General features: G+C 36.6%; 1 protein-coding gene across 3 annotated transcripts in view; it reads left to right on the top strand.

The window, feature by feature from the left end:
- The window catches only part of KHDRBS3 (KH RNA binding domain containing, signal transduction associated 3), a 90,496-nt gene that overhangs the window by 44,981 nt on the left and 18,795 nt on the right, over positions 1-26,720 (top strand). For all 3 annotated transcript variants that reach the window (XR_005630122.1, XR_005630121.1, XM_039731510.1), the window contains exons 6-7: positions 10,370-10,562; positions 22,587-22,669. Coding sequence is in view for 1 of the 3 variants with exons in the window: in XM_039731510.1 (XP_039587444.1) it covers positions 10,370-10,562; positions 22,587-22,669 (276 nt within the window). In the remaining 2 variants the exon portion in view is untranslated. The remainder of the gene's footprint in view (positions 1-10,369; positions 10,563-22,586; positions 22,670-26,720) is intronic.

Below are 26,720 nucleotides of genomic sequence, written 5' to 3'. Positions count from 1 at the left end.
TTTGTGGAACTTGAATGCTGCCTTTTTAAAGAAGCAGTGCACAGCATAGGAGATGTTCAATCCTACTGTGAGCACCTTCATTGTAGCCTTGAGCTCCTCCTTAGGTGCAGTTTGTGTTTGGGCCCTATGGAGTCGACAGCAGTAAATCTGTCTTACCTCAACTGACGTGAATTTCAGGCAGCATCTCCAACTTACACAGTGTGCTTTTCTTTTTCATGGTCCTAAGTTGTCATAGTCATGATGAAATGATACAGAAGCACTCTGGAGATAGAATTTGGATTCTCATCTTTGAGTGGCACTTTGTGAAAAGTGGCTTTTGTTTGATTTGGGAGTAGGCAAAGTCTACTGCTTTTGCTGTTTTTCTTTGTCACAGGAGATGTATTATTTTTACTCTAGCATCTCCCATCTTCACTGCGGTACTGAGATGACAGTTGAAACCCCTTCAAGTTCTCAAGTGTGAAAACAAAACCTAAATAAAGTTCATAACTGTTTACGTTACAGAATACAGGGATTGTGGCTGCAGCACCTAAGTGTGACTGTTAACTGTGGTGATCTTTTCTTCTGTTTTGTGTACAGTTGTCAATGCAACTTGAAACTTGCATTTCTGACTGCAAGTTGTAAACTAATTTCTTGTTTTCAATGCATTTCTCAGAAATTAATTTCTTAATAATACCCTGAAGCATTTTACCTTAGATGATGAAGCATGTTAGAAGAAGCAGCACTAAGGAAATACTCAATTTATATAGATCTGCTTAGTTACATGTATCCTGAAAATTATTCAAATGCAATGCAGAGTGAATCTTAATTTAAAGAAATTATTCTTACTGTGGGTTGTGTGCTGGAAGAAAAAATTCTCTCAATCATCAAATTGTTGTGCTTGTGTTTTGTAATATTGTGTAAATATATATATATACTGCTTTTCTTGATTTTAATGTTCTGAGTAGTGTTAATTTCATATACCAAGATTCACCCTTTGGTATTGCAATCAGCCATACAAGAGTTCTTTCAAATTGGAGACCTCATTTGGTCTTGGAGTTTTTTGGGGTTTGTTTTGTTTTTTGGGTTTTTATTTTGCAAATTTTTTTTGTTTTTTAAATAGCTGTTTGTAATTTTGCCACAGATGTCTGTAATTCTGCTACAGACTCCCAGTACAGATACATCTGCAGTACTATTTAAAGCTTATTTCATTTTCCATGTCCTTCAGGTAATTTTTCTGGGATACGGAAGCTATTGTTTGGTTGGCTCCTATCAGCAAAGCTTGATAACTATTTTACACTGTTAGTACCTAGTACATGCTTATCTACATTTCTAACATAACATTCTTTCCTCTGGATTTTGGTAAATTATTTTTTCAAATCTGCATTTTATGCAAGAGATACGCTGTTACAGAGCTTACAGAATCCTGCAAAGTTGGTCTTCAATAGTTGAAGTGTCTTAAGGGTAAATTTAAATGCTATTAGTGTTTGATTTGGAGATGACCGTAAAAGATTGTGGTTTTGTCATCATCATTTTTCACATACATTTTAAAGGAAAGTTAAAGGCTGTCTGTTTGACTTGTCCTTACTTCAAGGCTTGTGTTAAACTCCAAGAGACTTTTCTCTCAAATTGAAGTGCTCTGTTAGGATATTCCTTAAGTGAAGTTCAATTCTGTTGCTACTGAGATTCTACAGCCATTGAGCTGAAGATCTCAAACTCAGCTGTAAAGCTCTGATTCTTTTTTAGCAGAAATGGATTTCAATGAATAACACTTTTGTTGAAGCAAAGCTTTAAAGGCTTTGTCTCAGAGTTGGATAAAACAGTTTCAATAGGCAGCATCCCTGAGATATCCAGGAGAAGTTGAAGCAAAGCCTCAGAAGACTTGCAAAATGAAGTTTAAAACCTTGATCCTAACCTTTCTTTGTAATCTGCAGAAATGGTGTTATGATACCAGCCTTTATACATTAAACATCCTGTTGAGTGTGTTTAAGTTCCCACTTTTGGAACCTTTATTATTCTTGAATAGTTTCAGTTAAAAAAGTACTAATTTATGCCTTTTTTTGCTCCTTATCAGAAATGTGGGAACTGGATATAATACATCTTATTAAATCTATTTTTAGCTCCATAACAATTTATTTTGTAGAAAGCTGTACATTTGTGTTTGCATACAAAAATTTTAGTTTATGTGCAGACATTCCTGTGTGTGGTAAGTAATTTCCTAATGGTTGTGGTTTAGCAACTTTATTATTTTTTCTGGATTGTTCCTGGTTTTCATGCTTAAATTTTGGTAACTCTAGAGCCAAATAAGGTTTTGTGGGTGACTGGACGGAATTTGTTCTGGAAGAGCTGTGTGTGTGTTGTGAGCTTTACATTCAGGAATGCTCTTTTCTCGTCATTCATCTCAGAGGATACAGCTGCTTCCTATAGCTATTTCCTTTCCCCCCCAAATTACCCCAAGTTTTTGTCTCTAATACTGTTAAAGATGACCTTCAGATGTAATCACAGCACTTGCATTTTCTGTAGTGTTCATGCTGAGCACTTTAACTATTTTGACATAACCCCTCTTCTGTACAACAAGAAGGGAAAGTGGTAAAAGTCTGGTTTTATTCCTTTGTTTTTATTATGATCCTAAATTCTTTTCTGGAGGCAACTGTATAAAATGATCATACCAGTTGCTTTTTAATTTATTGTGATAGCAAGCTTAGAAGGATGCATGTTGTTTAATGTGATGCTGTTAAGGTGTGAAACGAGAAAATGTGATTCTTTAGGAGTCAGTGTTTCTTTAGTGCATGTGTATTCCCATCCTGAATCAGTGCTTTATAAATTATAGCAACCAAAATATGAATTTTAATTTCTGATTAACCAATGACTTAAAATTCACACATTAATATTCCAGTGGAAGGTGTTCCTGCCTATGGAAACAGAGTTGGAATTTGATGATGGTTAGGGTCTCCTCCAACCCAAACTTTCTATGACTCTATACATGTTAATGACACCTTTAAGGAGGTTTTGCAGCTGTGGCAGCATTTCTCTCTAAAACTACACACTATTTTAAGACTAAAAATAAAACTCAAGGATCACTCGTGACTCCAACTGAGATGTTTTAAAAGTGAAATTCTAGAGGATGACTATAGTAAGTCTAAGAATTTGTCTAGAAGTTCCTTGATACCTTGGGGTGGCATAAGGGGAACCATTTCTTGCCATTTATGGCTAGAAAACAGTGCTACAATCACAGAATGGTTTGGGTTGGAAGGGACCCTTGAAGACCATCTCATTTCACCCCTTGCCATGGGCAGGAGATCTTCCCCTAGACCAGGCTGCTCCAAGATCCACCCTGGCCTTGAACACTTCCAGGGATGGGGCATCTGCAACTTCTCTGGACAACCTGTTCCAGTGCTCTCTCACCAGCCTCATCATAAATTTCTTTGTTATGTGCAATCTCAACATGCCCTCTTCAATTGAAAGCTGTTGTCCCTTGTCCTATCAGTATGGCCCCTGATAAAATGACTCCTTTTTTTTTTTTATGAGCAGTTTCACTTAGTTATTGAAAGGTCACAATAAGGTAGAGCTGGCTGAGTTCACACCTCAGATTAAGAGAGATTGTATTTGAAAAAAATAGTCTCATTAAAGAAATGGCAGATTTCTGATATATGCTTTCAAGAGGGTGTGGAGGGTTTGTTTTTTTTTTCTTTTCCATTTATTATTCATATTTCAGTCTGTGCATGGCTGGGGTCCTAATGGTTGAATGACTGTATTGTGTGGGGAAAAATAAAACTTGTACAGAAGTTGTGAGTTAGAACTTGTTGTCTTACATGGTAGAAGTAAGATGAGCTGATGTGGATCACTGCTGCAGTGTGTTCACAACTTCCAGCTGCTTTCCTGCCACATCTGGAATGAACTGGTTTCTTTTTTTGAAGAATCACTTTTTTCTTGAGAAGATGTAGGTAGTGAAATGCAAAAGATTCTGCAGCACAAAAAAAATATTTGACAAAGCCAGTTCAGGATCTAGCCAAAGGCAGATATTATTAATGTTCACCATGTTTTGTTTTAGTTTTGTGCTCTCCCATTTTCCACAAAATTGAAACATGAACATATATATTACTGTTTTGAAATATAAATATGAAATAAAACTTCTGTAAGAGTGTTAAGTCAATAGTGGCTCTTTTATTTTTTTCGGTTTTTTTCTTCAAGAAGAGGAAAAGTCAGGAATCTGAGTTGTATCCAGATATCAGTGTTTTAGTATTTTAAAATACTATCACTGAAATAATCAGTCTGTTATTTTGCAGATGTCTTATATAAAACAAAAATATTTATTGTTTGAGGTACCCTGAATGTAGCTGTCTGTCCTCAAATGAAAATAATATATCAACATCTGGTAACCAAATTTGTTAGATCTTTTTATTGAACAGTGTAAATCCCTGCAGATATATAGAACTATGAATGCTAAAATTAAAGAATTCCAAGTGTTTCCTCATTGAATAATGTAGTGTTTGAGAACTGATCCTAAATTTTGCTAGTATTTTTATTTTAAAACTATTCTTCCATTTAATATTTCTGGGGGGAAATAGTGAAAAGGATCTTCATACCATTAACTGTTCCAATTTTTTGTTTCATTAAAAGTGAAGGAAAGCTGTGAACTGTTTCTAGTTGGGATTTCATGATCAGAATAATTTTACTTACTCAGCCATCCAGTGATGGGCTGAACTTGAAATAAAAATCAGTGTGATTCTAGAGCAGAGATGGTGCTAAATGAAATTATGCAAGTGGCTGTTGCTGAGGGCAGCTGGAGATGAGTGTAAATGAGATGCTGTGCCTGCTGCTGTGGGCAAGGGCAGTAAGTTAGTTTGCTGGAAATAAATCCTAGAAACACTGTGGGACTAGTAGAATGTAGAAATGTTAAATATTATTGCTAACAAAGGACAAAGAGGAAATATCTAAGTTGTATAAGTTGGTAAAATACTATTTCAGTGGGAAATAGATCAGTACTTGTGAATTCCTTCTGAACATTCGCAAATATTTTGAGTCTAACATTGGGTAGCATTCTAAATGGCATTAGATTTTGGTGTTAGATTTTCTTGAAAATGTTCTTACTTACACAAATTCAGAATTCAGACAATGAGATGTTAATCACAAAATGCAATACTTAAGTAATACTATAAGTGGATACAGTAAGGTAGACTTTGCATTTCCATGTTTTTAGACATTAACCATCATCTATCATTACCCCATAGTGTTTACAAATCACTTTAGCACCTTCTGACACTTTTGTTAGAGGCTTTTCTCCCCTTCTCTAGTGTGTTTATAGTTTCATAGAAATTGTGCTTCACTTTGTATTTTCCTTTTCCTCATGCACTGAATTGCAAGTGCAAGTAATGAAATAATGTCATGAGAGTTAGATTCCAACAAAAACACATTTCATGGCAATATCTTTAAGGGATGAGGTGGTATGTGAGTTAGATTAGATTATTCCTCCCATTTTTGTCATGAAATAAAAGATATTAAATGAGTTACTGGGATTGCTTTACTTAGTCCAGTCCATGGTACCAAAAAAGGCTCTGCCATTTTTTAATGCAGATCCTACAAGACAATTACCCAGCTTTGGGAGTAAAATTATTCAGAATTTAACAATCTGAATTACTTGTGTGTTTAATGGAGAAGGGTTAACTTCTTCACTGGATTCACCACTGCCAGATTAATAAATTCAAGAAAGTCAAGCCCAAAGTGATTATAAAGATGAAAAAAATATTTCAAATTTTCTTGAAGCAGTAATAATCTGGCAATAAAATGTTTCTTTGAGAGTAGGGCACAATGGATTCAAGTGCATAGCTGAGCATTTTGTTGCTAAAGCTTTTTGGAAGTGACAATAACAGCACCTGGTTAGGCAGCAGGATTTGCTGAGTGTGTTTACTGCCAATAATTAAATACTAGTGTTTGATAGAAATTGCAGTTAATCAGTACTTAAAGTTTTTCTCAAAAACAAGGCAAAAAGAAATTTAAATGCTAGAGTCCCCTGTGATGCTCCAGCACTTGTGTACTGACTGCAGTGTCATACTCTGAGAGGTAATTGGCAAGGACCTTTTTATTTCACCTTTCCTGAAAAAAAGTCACTCTAACCCTGTTCCAAAGTATTTGCACAATCAAAGTTCTCAAAAAGTTTGGAGACAGATCTGTGGGAGGTTCAGTGCTTATTATTCAGTGCATGCCATCAGTCTGGACTCAGCACTGTAAGAAGTTTTTTATGACTTTTTACTCAAAAGGGTTCTTATTGAGGGCATTTGAAAGATTTCTTACAGGGACAGAGGTGACACTGTGGTAGAGAGGAGGGAAAATAAAGACAAAAATATACCTTTCTTGTGTTTTAAGAAATGAGCTGGTAGTCAAGACAGACAATGGGCAGACAAACCAGCTTTGATAATGCGTAACTTGTTGCAAAGGTTTTATAAAGGAAATAAAACTAACCAGCAGTCTGGTAGCAAAGGCAAAGAGAGTTGGTGGCACCTGAAATTTGCCTAGCAGAAGCATGTCCTTGGGTGAAGAAGCAAATAGTGGAACTGGTCTAGGAGCCATGAGAAGTTTGAGTTGATGCTAAGGTATCTCTGAATACAATAAAACATAGCTGGGATGAAATATGTAAAATAATTGTTCTAATTATTAGCAGTTGCACAAAGATTCTTTCAGTTATAGGTGAGATAGTTGTAGAGAGGAAAGAGTGGAGAATTTCTTCAATGAAAGAGTGCAATTTCTTCAGAGTCTTTGGAAGCAGATGGGTACCCCTCAAAAGTAGTTGATTAGGACATGAAAAGTTCAGGAAAGAACAAAATTTCAAACTCAGCTTCATTCAGTTTTGTTTGATGCTGTGTCTGGTCACCATGGGGGAGCTCAGCGCCTCCTGTTCCACTGCTCCCCTTGATGAAGGTGTAGATTGTGCTGAGGGCACCCCTCAGCCTTCTCCATTCTTCTGATGTTTCTGTTGGACCCGTCAGATAAGCCTCAGTTGTCACTTTTGGTCACCATGGGGGAGCTCAGCGCCTCCTGTTCCACTGCTCCCCTTGAGGAAGGTGTAGATTGTGCTGAGGGCACCCCCTCAGCCTTCTCCATTCCTCTGATGTTTCTGTTGGACCTGTCAGATAAGCCTCAGTTGTCACTGGTGGTATGAAGTGCCTTAATCTTCTTAATTGTTCCTGATATGTGAATGGTTCTAGACCGCTCGTCATCTTTGACACAGTTTCTGATGCACCTCCAGTTATTTTGTTTGGAGGTTTTTGTTTTTTTAATTAGGAAAGAAGCTGATTTAGGAAACAAGTCTGTGAATACGCACAGTTGAGTAGTGAAGTTTTGTGTGTACTCTTATGTTTTCTAAAATTGTATTTATTTTCGTCCTGACCTCTGAACCAATCTTAGTGCTAGATGTTCTGTAGGCAGTCATAGTGCATAACCTATTAGTTTGTGTAATGGTAGGATATATAAATTTATATATGTGTAGGTATTAACTCCCAAATATCCCTTCCTGTAAATTGGATTTTTTTAGCAATTTTCTTTTCTAAAAAATTCAGGTTGGGATTCAACTACAAATTAGAGTAGGCATCTAAACCTCTGTTGTAGTTTATTGAAAAATAGTGCACATATTTTTATTTGCTCCTTTAGTTCTGCAATTTGTCTCTAAAGCATTGGCAGCACTATCCAGTGGATTACTGTAAGAACAGCTCTACCATGAGCAGCTTGTTCAGTTATTCTTGATTGTGTAGCAAAACCTTAATGTACACATGCATGTAGACATTCATACATACGAATTGATCTGCTCTGATGATTGAGGCTCGCTCTGGGAGGTTTTCTGATTCTGGGACAATTGAAGGACTTCAGTTATCTTGGACCTGGTTTTCTGAGTATTTTGTTTTGTTAGGATTCTTCCTTTGAGATTAGAGTTGGGTTCAGCCTTTTAAGTGATATTTCTTTTAAAACCTGTTCTAGCCTTACTGAGCTCCTATTGCCCTTTCTCATGTGTTTTCTTTTTTGATAATTGTGTATTTGTTCTGACTTCCCACAGAATTGCTGTCTCCCAATATTATATATGCACATTTTACTCTTTTAAGCATTTTTAAACATAATTTGTATAGCTGCCCTTTTCCAATTAAGCAATACCTGAACAGATCTGTTGTTTTTCAGAGGTGTGCAAGGGTTCCTGTTCAAGTGGTTCCTCTGTGTTTTGAGTCTGTTCATTGTAAATGTCTGTCAAGCTTCTTTAGTTCTTAAATTAAAAGGATTTACAATTTACAAACTTTTATGCAGGTTAAAAGAAATAACAATTTACAGTTTCTAAAAATTTCCTCTTGGCATCATAACCTGATACAACTCAAATCCGTGTGGTGCTATTTGAACTCTCTTGTCCTTAGGTTTTCTGTCTCAGAGCTTTTCCAGTCTCCTGCAGCCTGGTGCAGTGACCATGAGAACCATACATCTCAGATTAAGAGGTTGTGTAGGAGGAATGAGCAAAGTTATGAAAAGTTAAGATCAAAAATGGTGTCATAATGCAAGAGAAATATTATTTCCTACCCATCACCATTCCAATCCTATTAACTGTTTTTTTTTTTAAATGCAGAAAAGACCTCATCACGTGGATCTGGTTTTCTAATTACTTCTCAAGAATAAATCTGTGGTACCTTAAAAAACTGTGCCTTTTTTCTTCCCTTAAATGGCTTTCCATGTTTTTCAGCCTATCCCATTTCCTGTTTCCACTTGCACCCTGCCTGAAGGATGCTGTCATGATTGTGCCTAATGATTCTTGAGTTTTTTTACCAACCTTTTTCTTTTTTTTTTGACTTGGTATTGACTGTAGTCTATGCCACTAGATTCATTTCCCTTTCTCTGGCTTCTCCTGGAAGGTGTCACATTTGGTATTTCCTTATATTACTTTATCAAGCTGTGTCTGGAAACTTCACTGCTCACCCCTGCCCCCACTACAATGAAGTCAAATAAGCAGCTGGTACCCTGTCCTGAGGAGGCATTCTACAGATTAGCCGCAGCTGGTACCCTGTCCTGAGGAGGCATTAGCGAAAACCTAGTAACAAGCACAGTTTTAAATCACTTACTGTCTAGGCTTGTTTAAAATACTTTGTGACTATGTATTGATCAGTAATAAAATTAATAAAATCTAACCTGGTTGTATCTTCACATTTTTTGCATTCCTCATTCAGTGATGCAGCTTTTTAAATACTACTTATTTGTGGTAAAATTGTCTTATTTTCTGATTTGTTTATTGACATGATATTATATGGCTTGTATAAAATGGGATAGGAAATCATAAGGCCAAATCTAGATCTTTATCATGCTGTTCAAGTTGGAAATTTCTACTGAAATCAGGACATTTTTACTCAATTACTGGTCTTGAGATTGAGATAATGGCTCAGTAGGTAGAAAGATAGGGTAGAGCTTGTGCTTTGTTTCCTTCTATGTATTTGTTAGAGTGTATAATAAGGGTCTGACTTCTTTGGAACAATTCTATTTGCCAACAGCAGTTATTCAGGCTCAATTATAGTCCATGGGTTGAAATTATCTCCTTAAAAAGGAGATGTCTATTACCAATGTTTTAGATGTCCTATTTAAAAGAGAGTAAATTACGCAAATTTCTTACAGATTGTACCTCTAAGTCTCTCTCTTTACTACAGGAAAGTAGGAGGAAAAGCCACTTCTAAATGGATCAAATGTTTTTTGAAAACTGGTTCAACTGAAGTCTCATATTTTTCATCCGTATGTTAAGTGTCCAAAGTAATGGAATGCAAGTTAGTGCCTATCATGCTTTCAGAATTTTGAGACCAAATATATTTAGTGTTCTTAAATGGATGTAGGACATCAGATTATATCCTATAATCACCCTGCATGTTTTGTTACATTTGGATGTTTTCTGAAACAGATGGAAATCTCTTCAGAAGCAGAAGAAAATGTACTTTTTGTGATGCACTGCAGTGTGATTTTTGGGTTGTGTTCAGAAGCTTCCATGGGATCAGAAGGGAGTGGTGACTGATTCCTCTGTGCAGGGTTTGAGTGTGATATTGCCTGACACCTTCAAATGAAGCTGTTACTCTATGCTTGTGATTTCACAATTCCAGTGAAGCTGACTGATTCCAGCAGATTGTTTTGGGTGTGTCTGAGTGTGTGAGAATGACTCAAGTCAGTGCAAGGTTCATCACTGAATCCCATGTCTAGTTTGTATCTTCCAACATTTTTTGCATAACGCGTGTAATCAGATTTAAGCGTACAGAGAAAGGACAAACTCTAAATCTCTTCTGGACTTTTTCTGGCTGTAGCAAAGCAAATCTGCCATGATATGGGGGAAGGAGGTGTTGGGAGGGAGGCCCTGGGTACAGTGTTTAATGGCCAGCGATCTGTGTGTTTGCAGGGGCCGTGGGGGAGTGCCCCCACCACCAGCAGGAGTGCCCAGAGGGGCACCAGCTCCCAGGGGAGTCCCTCCCAGCAGAGGACCAGTCAGTCGGAGCCGGGGACTTCTGGCACCCAGAGCACGAGGAGTTCCTCCCCCGGCAGGGTACCGGCCCCTGCCGCCGCCCCCGGCACAGGAGACCTACGGGGAATATGTAAGTGGAGCTGTGGATGTGCTGTGCATGGAACTTGTGTCATTCTAGAGAGGTCAGATCCCTTCAGAACTCTGTATTGTCTCTGTAATTAGCACCTAAGCAAGTCCTGCACCCAACATCTCTGACAAATGTGGTCATCTCTCTTTATCATTTCAGGCTTGAACTGTTTAATTAAAAGAAAAAAAAAAATGGGGTTATATGTATACACCTCCATAAAGACATTTACAGTGCATTTGGCAAAATAGTTATGTGCCTCTTGAATGTTTAATATTAGGTTTCTGCTTCCCAAAAAATCTGAAAAATCATGATTGTTGTAGACTTTTAATTCTCAACTAAAACAGAATAATATTCTAATCTTCCTTCCTAAGCCTTTGTGGTCATATAGTAGTTTAATGATTAGACATGTAAAGTATTTTTATGAAAGCTTCAGAACTAATCCTAAAATTTTTACAATGCCCAGTGTATCTCAATAAGCCATACATATTCATCTTGATTTTATTGTATTAAACATTAGAATCATATCAAAATACTTTTTATGTTTATATGACAAAATTATGCAGTTATGAATTGTTAAGGAAAACTTAAATTGAACTTACAGAGCAATAAGATAGAGAAAAAAGATCATTAAGTCAAAACTAGAGTGATAAAAATGAATTTAGTCTACAGAAAAATAATACCTTCAAGGGCAATGCTTTTAATACTAAAGGTTTTAGTGTGCCCTCTTTATGACCAAGTGTGTCTGTAGTTCATTGTTTAGACTGGCAAAAAAGGAGATTGTGTTCCTGAAAATGTCTTTGCTATTTCGATTTTTTTTTGCCTTTCTCTAATCCTTTCTTTCACCTACCTTTAACTCTTTTCTTCCAAAGATCCCCACCAAAACCATCTAAATCAAATACCAGGCTTTTTCCCTTTTGGCAGAAAACCAGTTTTCTGTACAAGACTTGTAGCTGTATAAGGGAAGAAGTTCAATGTTGTTAGTGTAAACATTTATAACTGAAAAAAAATCAGAAGACGTTAATGTAGTTCATTAATTTTGAGGAAGAATACTTTAACAACATGCCTGAATTTCCCCTGGCTATACTTGACTAGTCAAAGTGGGTACTGCAAATAAGTGGTTCTCTCTCAATGCTTTCCAAGGAACCAGTCCTCATTGTACACCTGTTTCCAGGACACACATTTTAGAACATATAGAGAGATGGTAGACTAGAAACCTCTTTGAGTAACTTCATATTTCTTTATGATCTGCTATTTACAGAATATGTCTATAGCAGTGGTGTGGAAGTAACAGCTGTTTGCCTCAGTATCCTGAAGTATGCTTCACTTTTAGGAGAATAATTAAAAAATAGCACTCTACAGAAAACTAGTGCTGTACTAAATAACTTTTTTTTAAAATTTGCTTTAGAACTGGATCACTTATCTTCCAGAAAAGATACCTTAGCGCAGGGATAGATATAGTTAGATAGCTATAGTACTTAAAGCTATAGTTGATAAAGCAGTCCTAGGTGGTCTGTTTTTTCTTTAGAAGAAGGTTTAGCAGGGGCATAAGCCATTGGTGTGTTGCATATTCAGTATTAAATTTGATGCTTGGTATTTTTTTACCTGTCCATTTGCAGTGCATTATCTAAGTGCCTTATTTCTATCTTTTACATGTGAAGGGAACATGGTATGAGTCATTAGTAGTATTTCTGTGTCTTCTTTACTAATTCCTGCTTAGTTATATCTAATACTAAAGCACTGGTTTGCCAGCCTGAGCACATGGTCTTGTTGATTGATGTTCTCATTCTACAGACACTTCTCAAAAACACTGGGGGGTACCAAAAGCTATTTTAAGCACTATCAAAGCTTTGGAGACTGAGGTATCCAGAAATGTTACAGAGAAACCTTTAGAAGTGTGTTAGGTTTTTTGTGGCCAGGTTTTGGTAGCAGAGGGGTGCAGGAGTGGCTTTTGTGAGACACTTCTGGAAACTTCAGCTGTGTCCAGCAGAGCCAGCTCCAAGGTGGTCCTGCTGCTGGCCAAGCCAAAGGCCAGCAATGGTGGTACTACCTCTGGGATAATGCATTTAGGGAGAGGAAAAAAACCCAGTCTGGAGCAGTCTATTCCTGAAGGATTTCACCCCATGCAAGGGGCCTGCACTGGAACAGTTCATGAACGACTGCAGCCCAAGGGAAGGGCTGGAGCAGTCTATTCCTGAAGGATTTCACCCCATGCAAGGGGCCTGCACTGGAACAGTTCATGAACGACTGCAGCCCAAACTTCTCACATTGGAGAAGTTTGTGTTGGACTGTCCCTGTGGGAGGAATCTGATGCTGGAGATGGTGAAGAGTGGTAGGTGTCCTGTCCCCGGGGAGGAACAAGCAGGGACAAGGTGTGGTGAGTTCACCACAGCCCCCATTCCCATCTCCTGCATTGCTGGGAGGGAATGAGTAGAGAATTTCAGAATGAGGTTGAGACTGGAAAAGAAGGGAAGAGTACAAGGGAAGGTGTTGCTAAATTGAGTTTTTATTTCTCATCGTCCTACTCTGATTTCATTGGTAATAAGCTAATTTACCCCAGTTGGGTCTGTTTTGTCTGTGAAAGTAACTGATGAGTGATCTTGAGCCATGAGACTTTTACGGTTTCTCTCCCCTGTCCACCTGAGGAGGGGAATGACAAAATGGCTTTGGTGGGTACCTGATGTCCAGTCAGGGTCAACGCACCACAAGAAGACTTTCAATTGAGGGTTTGAAAGTCCTGAGGATTCATGAAGCTTTTCATTCCCTTAGGCTTACAAGCCTTTGCTTTGTACTCATTAAACTAAGTCCAGGAGGAAGCAAACTGTGTGTGCATGGAAGCTTTGAACCGCTCACGCCTGTAACTGAATATCTCAAAGGTAATTGAGGACTTTCAGTATGTAAAATCCTTGCCCATTTCCTCTGTTGGGTGCTATTAAATCTACCTTGTTACAGACAATGAATTACCGCTTCCTTTTTTCTTCACTCTTTGCTAACTCTGTGTAGCCCTTGAAACCAATGGATTTTTAACATCTGTGACAAACTCAGTTCTGCCTCCTGCTTATCCTGATATCTCTCCTTCCCCTACTTGATTAAGTAGCTGTTTTTTAATAAATAGTTATCTTCAAAATGGGAAAGGGAATGCCTGTTTCATTCTGAAGAACTGGAAGAGTTTCTTCTGGAGGCAGTATTTCACATGCGAAAAATATCACAGGCAAAAGGTCGTTAATTTGAGATGCATTTTAATGTAAGATCAAGAAAACTGTGTGAGCATTGCTGTCCTGTGTTTAGAGCCCACAGGGGATTGTTCCAGAATCTTGCCCACTACAGAAGGCTCTGCTCAGAGTGAGCTGCCTCTGTTTTCTGTCAGCTTTCTGGGGTCTTTGCATTGGTGTCCTTTGAATGCTTTGGCTTTCTCTGCAGATGTCACACAACATACTGGGCTAGCAGCAATACTGGCACTTCTTTCCAGTTCAATAGAAGCAGTTTTCCCACTCCACTATTGCCAGTCTCACTTATGTATGAATCTCAGCTGCAGGACTCATTCCTCCTAAGACCCCACTACACTGCTAGTACCATGATGAAGCTCTTGAAGGCACTAAATGACAGTTCCTTATTATTTTCTCTGAAGACTGACTCTTTAATAGCTGTAGCATCAGCTTATATAGAAAAAATTCCAGCCTCTACAGCCAGCCAGCTTTATAATCACTGTTCTCCACTCACTGCTCTGGTTGCAGTGATAAACTTTCTCTGAAGACCAACAGGACTCTCATTTTTCTTTCCTTAGCTGCTTAGGTCAGGAGAAAACATGTTGTGACATGTGAAGCATGGCCAGGATTATTTTTGAAATAGTTAAATGAGGGAAACCATATTTGGTGGATGCTACATTTGTTGATGAACTTACAGATGGTTTCAGGAACATTTTTCTCTTAATTAAATAGGATTTTTTCTCTACTCATTGAACTATACTGTGCAATAGAGGAAAAAATATTTTTATGGATTTTTAAGCTGACAACTTATTTCATTACGATAAGAAATAGAAACTGTATTTAAGTACTAGCTGAAAATTTTAAGCTTTTCTACAATTTTCCAATAAGCAGGAAATTAGTAACAGTGTAAGGTCAATTCCTTAGCAAATGTTGAGTCAAACATGGGTTAGAACAGAACTGCTCAGTCTCAGTTACTGCCTCATAACATTTGCTGCTCTTGGCCTCGTCCTGCTGTTGTCTTCTTCACAGTTTCCAGCCTCTAAGGCTTTCTTCCAAATTAGCAACAAGCTTTGTAAGACTAGATTTTTATTTGATGCTGTTTTCATTTTACAAAGGCAAATATTTTGCCAATATTCTTCCAGTCTTTCACTTCTGTACATTGCATGAATATATTTGTGATGATGCTGTGTCAAGTCCTTTTTTGGCTACTTAATTGTGTTCAATGCAAAGTGAGTTTTATCTGAGTTCCTAATCACATTTTTAGGCATTAAGAACTTTAAAAATGGATTTAAAATCTATTGTTCTGGCAGTATGGAATGTATACACTAAAAAATAACTCATCAGTCTAGTATGTTGTGGCCAAGATTTGGTTCAACACTGCTTTTGAAGACTGTCACATCTAAATGTTCCTCCCTGTTCTGGGGAAGATTTGTGGCAGAGCTTTATTTCTGGTTTTGGCCAATTTATTTACATTTTCTTGTGTTCAGACAAGGGTTAACTCAGGGGCAGAGTTTTCTGATGAACTGACCACATGTGTAGTTTCTAGCAGCTAAAGCTTCAATGACATTGCTTTGTGTATGAAGAAATGGAACAAAGATGGAATGCCTACCAATAAGAGACCAAGGGAGCCTTTCTAATGTTAAGTAAATTGTAACTTGAAAAAGAGCACTTCAAATTTCTTTCCAATTAGATTTCAAAATTACTTTAACTTGGGTACAGATACAGGCCACTTAAAAGGATGTACAGAACAGTTGGATGCAAAAAAGTTACTGATAGCAACAAAGTTAAAAACATTCTCTTTAAAATGTACATTTAGTTACTTCTGCTTTCTGCAAAACCATTAAGGTCAGGGATTTTTATAACATTTATAGTTCCTGAAGCATTCATATGTGGATATTTCCTGAAATACATTGCTTTAACTGATGAATAAAGCAGACCTCAGACTCAAGGTTGTAGTTCTCACTAGGTCTGCATTGTGAGACTGTAATTAGCACTATATGTGCGCTGTGAAGTACATGTGTATTGCAGATACTACAATACTATGAGACTGTGCTTGTCCTGTGTCACATGAGAAATGGGGAAGACCCAAAACATTACTGTAACCTGCTGTCTAACAAGATCTCACCCAAAATAATGAGCAGATGGTGTGTTGCTCTGTCTCTCTTTGTAAGTGAAATATCAGTATTTTTCTGATACTGGAAGGCCTGTGGTTCAAAATCCTGTTGCAGGTATTCAGATTCCCTTGGTTCTCTCTGGAGACGATGTGCTGGGCCACCATGGTACTGTCCCAGCATACACAGCACTTTCTGACCTTTTGGTTTTGCAGGAAATCCTACACATTTGGTAAGCCTTAGGGAAAATTGATTCAGAAATAATATTTGTCTGGATGGCTAAGAAACTAATTTCATGATCCAGTGAGTATGAAAAATATGAATGCAGGTATCCATTAGATAAAAGAATAATTTCAGTCTTACTATTTACAGGGAAGGGCCCATTCCATTGAAAAACCTATATCCTGCTATTTATTTCACTTCCTTACAAAACCAGTGCAAATTCTGTTTTAATCTCCAGTCTTAAGCTTGAATTCCCTGTCTCCCTATTGAGATCATAATTAATTTAGATTTTGAAAAACTGAAAATTAGGATTAATGTGGAAGCAATTTCTTGGAGCTATTAATACACTGCTGATTTTGAGTGGTGAACTGTTTTTAAAGTAGAGTTTTCTCATTAACATTCACTTGCTGTTTGGGGTTGAAAAAGGTAAGATCTGTAGGAAAAAAAAAAAGAGAAAAATCTCTGTATACCATATGAAAAAAACCTAATTTTTAAAATTTATAAATAAAGGCTTTTTGAAGTTGAGGTAGCAAAACCTTAGTGAAAGTAAAGGCTAGTCCAGATGGCATATGACTTTGAAAAGAATTTAAATTCTTGAATGGAGTTCAAGTATAATTTCAGTGTCACTTGCAAGATTTGCACCATGTTCTAATTTACTGTGGTCTTGTGAATGTTGATAGCTTCCTAATGGCATGCAGCATTTTAAATCAGTGAGTTTATCTGCTTAGTTGTTTGAATGTGAAGCTTTTTGTTTGGGTTCCTGGAAAGGGCTTGAATTAGCTTCAGTCTCTAAGAAGCAGAGAAATTATCTTTTGTCCATGCTGTCCCTATTCCCCTTTGTGGATAATGTTGTGGTTTCCATTTAGGTATTGTGCCATTTTCTAAGCAGTTTGTTTGCTGAGTTCTGGCTTTTTAGAAGTGCTAACACTGTTCTTAAATTCAGGGGGAATTTGTGTAAGACTTCTGGAAAGCAAGTTAATAACATGAAAACATTATTTCTTGGCTTTTTTTCTCCCAATACTATGTTCTTTTTTCATAGTAAATAAGACAAGCGATAAGAAATAAATGTGGAGGGGGGCAGGGAAAGGCTTCATATTTTAAGCCTTTCAAATAATTGCTTTGTTTAATTTCAAATCTTGTATCTTCTCTGGGGTTTTCAGAATGAGATGGAGAGACAATGCCAAATGTTTCCATTTTCCCAGGAACTGGGGTGGCATTTGCTGTGGAAAAAGTGGAGTGTTTTGGAGAAAAGGATGAAGAGCTTTTCTCCTTGCATAAATTAATGCTCACCCATAATGTTCCTGTAAAATTCCTTTCTAACTATTTTAGTTTAAGCTGCTTATCTGACACTTGGTATTATTGAATGAGTCCTCCTGATTCTGGCACTGCTCCCTGCTGTTGTGTATAGAAAACCTGACTTGTTTTGGTCTGATAGTAATTTGGTTTAAATGTTGCTGTCTATATTCATTAGCAACTCCTCAGGGTTTTTTTGAGGTACATGAAAAACAATCCACTCCTGCATCTCTCGTTCTATGAAAACCTTATTTGTTCTGGTTGGATATGCACTAGGCTCCTTCTGGATGAAAACAGATGAAAATCTCCAAAATAAGAGCTTACAGTCTGTGCATGTTTGCTGCTAATGTCCTTGATGTTGGTGCTCAGACTTAAGATGGTTGTAGCTACCCATATTTGTTCTGATTGCCTCATATTCCCTGTTCATTAAATGAGGGGGGGATGTTATTCCCATGTAACAAAATGGCTGTTCCTTCCCTTTACAGTTCCAATTTGCCAAAAGGAGTTCATTGCACTGATGTTGTTTTGTGTTGTCTTCTTCAAGTTAATCTCTGCATAAACTTTTTTTTTTAATTTCATGGTTTTGATCTAAAAGGAATATGTGAATATTTTCCTCCGGTGTTCTGGGATAAAGTAGTGGTGTAAGTATTAATTTCAAAGAATGATGAGGAAAAGAAACAGTGTAAAAAGAAAACATTTTAGCTGTAGTGGTAGTGTCCTTATTTTTTTCCCTTGGATGGATTTCTGTAGATGGGAGAAGCTGGAAAATTGATTTCTTATTGATTTCATGATCTTTTTTCCGAGCTCTGCAAATGGCCTTTCTGTTAAAAGCCACTTTTACCCTCTTCTTTCTTCCTGTTTCTCTGTCTTGTTCTATGAAACATTGTTCGTTTTCCTTAAAGAGGGTCCAAACAATAGTCTATCATTGTCACTGCCAACAGATTCCAATTTAAAACCACCATTTCCTATTCTCCACTTGCAAGGGTTTGTTCAGAGTACTATTTTAATTAAAAAGCACTGATGAGCAAGGCTTAGCATGATTTATAATGTTTTTGGGAGTGCAGAGGTTGTGGCAAAGATTGCTTTTATAATTTTTTGACCCATGATAGTAACTTAATATATTCAAATGGTGCATATTTACACATTGCCTTTTATTCTATTAATGAATAATGTCTGTTCTTTACATGGAGCAATTACAGCTACCAGTGCTGCTCTTTGGATTTATTGCACCTGTGGGCACCATCATTGAGACCACTGCAGGCAGAAGCTCTCTTTAAGTAGAAACACTTATAGGTTGGCTTAATAAAGGACTTTATTATTAAGCTTTGAGATTTTACAGAGTGATTTTATATTCTTTTCAGCTGATCTTTGTTGTAACTCCAGCTTTTCTGTTATTTTGGGAGAAGATTTTTAAGCCTGAAGTAAAGACAGTTGCTCTTGATACCTTCCAGGCGGTTACTTCAAATGTTGGGTGATAAATACCTGTAGTTTAAAAGGACTTCAGGAGTTTCAGCCCTTTCTTCCCCACATTTCTGTTGTAAGCACAGACTGTTTAGCACACTTGCTGCCTTTTGATCAGACTAATCTGATAAGAGTTAAGTTTTTCTGGGTTGTCCTGAAAAGCAGAATAATGAATAACAAATGAAAGACTTCTGTTCATGCCATGAAGACATGATCTGGTGTTGGCTTTTGGGTTTTGAAGTGGGAGATGGAATATGGGTTCACCAGTAAACTTTCTGATATCTGAGTACATTTAGGAAAATTCATAGATATAGGTAGTATGAATAGAAAGGGAAGTCCATTGTATTACATTTTGTAGGTGGAAGGAATACAGACACTGTCATCTATGTGAAGAAGAATAATGGCTTTAAATATGAAAGTGAATGCTTTTATAAGTACCTGAAAGATGCCCAAAAATCAGCAGGAAAAACATAATGAGAAGGTTCTTATGAAAGTATAATTCTTTTGTTATTACATAGAAAGGAATCTGTATAGCAATGCTTGGGCTTAATAGAATGTACTTAGTACAAAGGTGCACTTCAGTACAGGCTTTCTGTGTGTGTGAGTTCAGTGCTGTCCATTTTTATTATATATGTGTAAAAATTACAGTTATTTTCATTTAAGTTAGCATGGTATTTTATAGCACTGAGATATGCCAGATGGCCTGGGATATTTCACCTAAATACTAAATAAAGTTAAAGAAAACATTCACTGAAGCTACTAGAAGTCTGATTCGGAAAGTAAATAGTCAAGTAGCATGAATTTAATTTAAAATTTTAAAAATTCTGTCTTGGTTGACCTTGTTTGTAACCTCCTGAAAGAGAACGTTTTCAAATACTGCATGACTAAGAGCAAATACTGTCAGACCTAGTTCAGGGAAAGCTCTGAAACATATTTCAGCTGCTCCTGCCTAATTGCTACTTCAAAGGAGTTGTGCAGAGTAAACATATATTTTGGAATTTGAATATTTTATTTCTTAACAGAACAAGCTATTGAGAGCAAACCCATTTTATTTTTAGATCATGTTGCATATATTTATCTTGTTTTTAGTGTAAACTTTGAGGTTTATAACTGTAAATATTAGGGGAAAATTCTTTCCTGTGTGGGTGGTGAGGCTCTGTGAGCAACCTGGTCTAGTCTGGACACGTGGAAGGTGTCCCTGTCCATGACAGGAGATGGAACAAGATGATCATTGAGGTTCTTTCCCATCCAAACCATTCTGTGATTCTGTGAAATACATCAATAAAAGACAATAGATCTATTTAAACAGATTACAGTAATCTCAAAAGCCTATGTTAACAGTTTTAATTCTGATGAGTCCCACATATAAACCACAAACCAGATATCTTTCCATACAAGGCTTCTAAGCCTGTAATGGCTTCACCATCAACAATATCATAATGCAGGGCTTAATTTCAGCAGTTGGCAACTTATTCACACATGGAGTGGTGAACAGTGATGAATCCTGGGCAAAAATTTTCTGGAAGACAAATGCTAATAAAAGAAGTAGTTCAGTCTGATACAGAATGGACCTCCCCCAAATATTCCTTTTTTTCTGCTGAACATCTTATGAAGGATCTTCTCTTTTCAAATTTATTTTGTTCCTCTGTTTTCAAGAAGTCAAAGAAAAAACATAACTTCAAAGCAGTCTCTTACCATCTTTATTTTATGACCCATTTTTTTCAGTGAAATAGTTAACATAAATTTGAATGAGAGGACTGGATTACTCAAGAGGTCTCTACTGATTCCTTGGGGGCAAAACTTTCCTAATTAAAAGGTTAATTTCAGTCCTCCACTTTCATTTGTTGCCACTGCTGGATGTGCCCAGTTTGATGTTTGGAAGGGATGTGGAAGGGATTTGAAAGTTTTAGGGATGGCTAGTTCACAGTTGGGAGAGTCTATGAGAGGAGACCAAATGTCATGTAAATGTTCTGGAACAGAGCAAAGAAATTGGCTCAGGCAGCTTCTGCTGTTGGTCAGGGTCTGTATTGTTAACCGATGTCTGTGTATTGCATCAATAAATAATAAAATGCCTGTTTGGAATACTGCCAGGAGGCAGTGGGGTTGGGGTTTAGTCTGTGGCTTATCAAGAAAACCCTTATCTGATGGGCAAGAAAATCCTAAGAGTCCGTTTTAATTTTTAGTTTCAGGACAGTGAATTACTGAAAGACAAAATGCATTTCCTTTTATGAGTGACTATTTATTCATGGATCCCCATGCAACTGGCAGTTGAAAGAATCCTAGTTTCTTCTTCCAAACCACTGAATAAACTCACTCAACTGTGCTGGCAAATGTTCACAGACACCCTTCTCCTAAATCTCTTCTGGGAAACAAACATGTGCACTGATCTAGCAGTGGTGAAGCCCTATTGATGGGCAGGTTGCCTGTTTTCCATAGAAGCAATTTCAAATAACTGAAAAACTTGCTAAAAACTCAGAGGAAATTAGGTTTTCTGTCAGTTGTTTTGAGGATGTCACTGCCTTCTGCTGTAGCAAGCTGTCAGATTCCCATCATTGGAGATGTTTTCTACTAGAGTTAGACAATCCATCATTTGTCGATCCGACCTAAATTGATTGATACTGATTGCTGGTTTTGTTTTCTGTCACTGCTGAAAGATTCTTAAATATTCCATTTGTGAAAATGTTGCTTCTTTCATGAGGCATTATCCTTTAATTGCCAGGGCTGGATACACACTTGCTGAGAAAACACCATTTTTATATAGATAGATACACACACACACGTACACACACATATATTTATATTAAAGATGATTCTCCAGTCTTCAGAGTGTCTTCTCATTAGGTCATTCTTATCTGACAACATACTCCTAAATATCCACTGAGGTCTTTGGCATATTGAGGCAGGATTTAGATATTAGGATAGCCTAGGAATCAATGCCATAGATGTGCCATTTCTGCTTTTCCTGTGTTTAGCTCACTTAGGTGTATTATTGGACAAAACAGTGAATTGATGATGGTTCTTCACATTTGTATAGCTCATGCTTCTCTATGAAAACACATAATCACTGTCACTTGTTTATGTTAGACTTCTATATGGCTGGGGTTAGTAGTTTCTTCAAATTGGTGTTCAAATACAGCACTGTTTTGAGAAGAGTGTTACATGGTATATTTAAATAGTGTGCATAATGTGTAGAGAAGAAATGCTTACTTGTAGTTTCTTCTTGAGCGCTGAACTCACACAAGTTGAAGTATATTCAGAGGGCATTCAGAGTAGTAAAATTGTCATTCTTGCTAATCTTTTCTCTTGGGAAGTTCATTCCTATCCAAAATTACATAGAATATTTAATTTATTGTCCAGAAATAAGTCAGCTACCTAAGTCAATTGTAAAATATTTATTCAGATATTTTGATTCCTGAGATGCTTCCCAGAGCTTTCTTGAAGATCAGTAGCTCACTCCAACTCGAGAACATGGACACATGAAATTCTTGTACTGTCATCTGCACAAGCCAGTGTTAACCAAAAAAAAAAAAAAATTTCCAAAGCACATTGCAATAGCTTAAAATACCTTTAAAGAAATTATGGTCTAAGATTAATAGGTTATTCAGATTTTGCCGCTTCATGGTGTACATATGTTATACATTTCAGGAGAGTTCTCGTCTTTCACGTGTAGAACTGGGTTACTGCTCTGTTTCTGGAGTGTGCTTGAAGTTAATATTGCATCTTTTGTGTCATTTCAGGAGTATGATGATGGCTATGGAGCTGCTTATGATGAGCAAAGCTATGATTCCTATGATAACAGCTATAGCACTCAAGCACAAAGGTAAGCCTCCAAATGTAACTGCATTTGAAGTATTCTGTGGTTGGCCAGTTAGTTTTACTTAGAGTTTTTTGATTCCATCTTAAACAGCAAAAACTTTATGAGAGGATTTAAGAAATAACCCCCAGGTTACTTGTCTTTAATATCACATAAGTATAAAAGTTAAATTTCTGAGGGGCTGAAAAGAAACAGAACTGAGAACTTGTAATAGTTTTAGTGATGCCAAATCCTAAGTCAAAGTTTTCAAAAGTTCAGGAAATTCAGGGAAATTTAATTCAGATTCATTGTAGGAGGGAAGAGGGGGTAAAGGGGGAAAAGGAGGAAAAAAGGACAACTTTCTAGAAGGTATTGAATTTTCTGAAACACAACTGATTAAATTTTCTTACTACTTTTACAAAGTTGTATTCAAGTATTTTACCTGTATTTGACTGTAAGAAAAATACACCTGTTAGTTTGTTTTACTCCTCTGGAACTCCTTGTGACAAATTTGAATCTCTTGCCATTTGTTTTCCTTCTCCCACTTCATTGTCAGCAGTATTTTTAAGCACTTTTGACTTTTTTTTTTTAATTTTGCTTTCCTAAAGGAGTCATTATTTTGCAACTCCATGAATAACAATATGACCCAACAATGGGAAACATGCTGTGAAGTAAAACTACTTCTTTTATGTGGTTTGAACTTCATGGCAAAAATCTCATTACAAATAGAGCAGCTTGGATGATCATCTCCACTTCTGGAAACAGAATTTCTCTCCACCTTTTACTGAACTGTAATTTATTTTCATTCTTTTTCTCTCAGACCAAGCATTCATAATTTGCTCAATAGTAGATGTTTTAATGTTTTTGACAATGTCCCGAAATTTTATGGCAAAGTTATGACTTGCATCTGAAGTGGGGTTACTGAGGTTCCTGTTGATAAATCCCTTGTAGTGAATTAAACTGAAAAGTGTATTTGAGGCAGATTTGTTCTACCTTCCACTAAATATGTAAGATTTACAATGCAGCTTTATCTGAAATAGTGCAGAATTATTCACAGCAAAGTTGAGAACAAAGCTGTTTACACCTGGCATGTGCTCTGCTGTAGTGTTGTCACACCCAGCTTTAGTTTTGTTATGTAAATGAATATTTTTCTGTGTTCAACAATTTAGTCAATGTGAAAAAGCATAGTGGAAAGTTCAAGTGTCATTATTGTTGAGAACTAAAATAATCAAATTACCTTTGTGGCTGATACTTGGCTCCTACGGACTCTAAGCTTGATAAAAATATGACTTAAGAAATCTGCAGTTTAGAAACTTCAAAATATGAGACTCTGTAGAGTGTCACGTTTCGAGAACAGTTGCTGATAATGGATTTTTTCCCCTAAAAGACAATTGCCAAAGTAGTCCTCAACTTTTATGTTGGCAATTCTGTTCTGCCTTCTTGCTTGTGCTGTAGGTAAATGAGTTTATTGCACACAAACATTTGGACTTCATTACAAAGTCATTTGCCTGAGTCAAAATTAAACATTACTTTGATTTGTTGTTTTTTTTTTCCCACATTAAGAAGGTTTTCACTGAGATTTTCTTCCTTTGAACTAAAATTCGGAAAAAAGCAAATCTCCCCAGGAATGAAATAGCTCTTGTAAAGGATTTAATACATAAGAATATGTATAATATTCTTAGATACATTTGCACATGCTTAGCTGTCTAGAAGGAGATATTTCATAAAATGATTGCTTTACTTTGTATTTTATCTATAGTTTCACAATATATATATCGTTAGATTTTAACGACCATGTTACCTTCTTAATGATTATTTTACTTTTTTCATCTCATTTTATTTAGTGCTCTGTGGAAAAAGGAAACAAGAAATTTTTTTACTTGCACTTTTCTCACAGGATATAAACACTCATTTTCGGACATTTTCTGACTTGGCAGAAAGATTTTTAGGACAGTATTGGCAGGCAAAAAGTAATAACTATAAACAGCCATCTGAGCTACCTAGACCAGCTTTCCTATATTTAATCTGAATATCAAGTAGTAGCCCATATTGCAAAATATCATTCTGTAACCACAATGAGATCACTTATCATATTTAGGAGCATTACAATGCCTTACTATGAAGGAAATTAGGGCAAAGTGCATTGTTTTCATAATTTATCCTTATTTATTCTTGATTTTTTGCCCTCATAAAACATGGAAAGAAATTGCATTTGCACATGGAGAGCAGTGATGTGTTTAAAATGCATTGTTTGGTGACCAGCATGTGGAAATTACTTACTCTTTATTTTTCTAAATTGAAAATAGTAATCTTGAAGTAATAGTATTTCTAGTATGTCTTCTGATACTGATGCCTCTAGAAATACCATGATATTATTGATACTGTGTATTAAAGAGGAAATCTGAGAAATAGGTAGTAAACTGAAAATGAGTTGTCTCATTAAATTACTTGTTTTAGTACATGACTAAGTTTGAGTGCAGGAACAGGGCTTCATGCTCTCAAGTGTACAATTATGATATTTGATATGGCAGAGCTAAAATTTTCATTTTTGCTTTAAACAGTTGTCTTATTTAGGGATTCCTCTGTTAAATGTAGAAACTTGCAATAGAGTCTAAAATACCTTGAGTAATTTTGGAGGTCTTGAAGAGGTTGCATGACAGCAAATCTTTTGCTGTAGGTGCACAGGAGCGCATGCTCCAAATTCAGTCTTCAGCACCACACAGTGTGACTCTCCTTTATTGCTCTTTTAATCTGGACATTAAATGGCAAATCTGAGTTGGATTAGGATGAGTGACATGTCTAGAGATGAAGAATAGGAAACTTTGCATTTCTGTGTCCATCAAGGTAGTTGAGACTTTGTTTCTTCTGCAAATAAATTATTCCATTCTATGTACTAACTGCTTGCTGACACCAAAATCATGAGTGGGTAGAAGTGTAATGTTATTTTATTTGACGTTGTGTGAATCCTTGCTTGTGTCTGGCAAGCTGAAGTTTGAGTTAAAACCTGCCACAGCACTAACAAGAAAGAGAAACATAAGAATTTTCTGGGTTCTCATCTATCTTAATGCCCTGTAATCCTATAAAAAAATGTTGTTTTCCTTTAGAACATTTTATTATCCATTGTTGCTTGTTCATGCAACAAAGCCCCAAATAGTGCTTCAGGACATCTTTAACAGAATTATTTTTTATGGTCGAAAAGACTTAAAATATCCCTTGAAGCTGTACTGTGCTTTACTAGATATCTAATTGATTTTTAGAAGATTAAATTACATGTATAGTTTTTTGCAGAGGGATTGTTAGATAATTTTATCAGTATAAACTGGGATGTTTAATAAACTGTACTGTTTAGTCTTGTTACAAAAAACCAAAGCAATCTAAAATTTTTTTAAAGAAAATTGCAATTTCTGAAAATCAGAGGGTAGCAAATGCTTCATAGACTCATAGAATAGTTTGAGTTGGAAAGGCCCTCAAAGATCTTTTTAATTCCAGCCCCCTGCCATGGGCAGGAACAACTTTCAGTAGACCAGGTTGCTCCAAGCTCCATCCAACCTGTTCTTGAGCACTTCTAGGGATGAAGCATTCACAAATTCTCCAGACAGCCTCTGCCAGTGCCTTACCACCCTCACAGGAAAGAATTTCTTTATGATATCTAATCTAAATCTCTGCTCTTTTAATTTAAAGCCATATCCTCTTCTATCACTTCATGCCCCAATATGCAATGAATCTTTAGGGTTATAGGATATGCAGTCAAGGGCATGTTATGTAGTCAGAAATTCTTAATAAAATTTCTCCTATATACATATTTATTAATTTCACATGTGCAGTTGTGTGCCAAAAGCCTTGTCAGGATTTTATGGTAAAATATGAGTTACAGTAGTGAAAGCCAAACTTGAGTCCTGGTGCTGATATTTGCCTATGTCAGATACAGGTAGACTTGTCACCAGCATTCTTGTACAACTTAGCTCATTCTTAAAGCACTTTCTAAGCCTGTCTAGAATTGTAATTATTTACTTAGATTTATTGCAGAAAGTAGGGGGTGCTTTAATAGCCAGGTGCTAGACCTTTAATGGTAGACCAA

The sequence above is a fragment of the Passer montanus genome, unplaced genomic scaffold (genome assembly GCF_014805655.1).
Source record: "Passer montanus isolate IOZ18808 unplaced genomic scaffold, ASM1480565v1 scaffold78, whole genome shotgun sequence".
NCBI lineage: Eukaryota > Metazoa > Chordata > Aves > Passeriformes > Passeridae > Passer > Passer montanus.
Note: the sequence above shows the minus strand (reverse complement) of the source record. Positions and strands in the feature narration are given on the sequence as shown.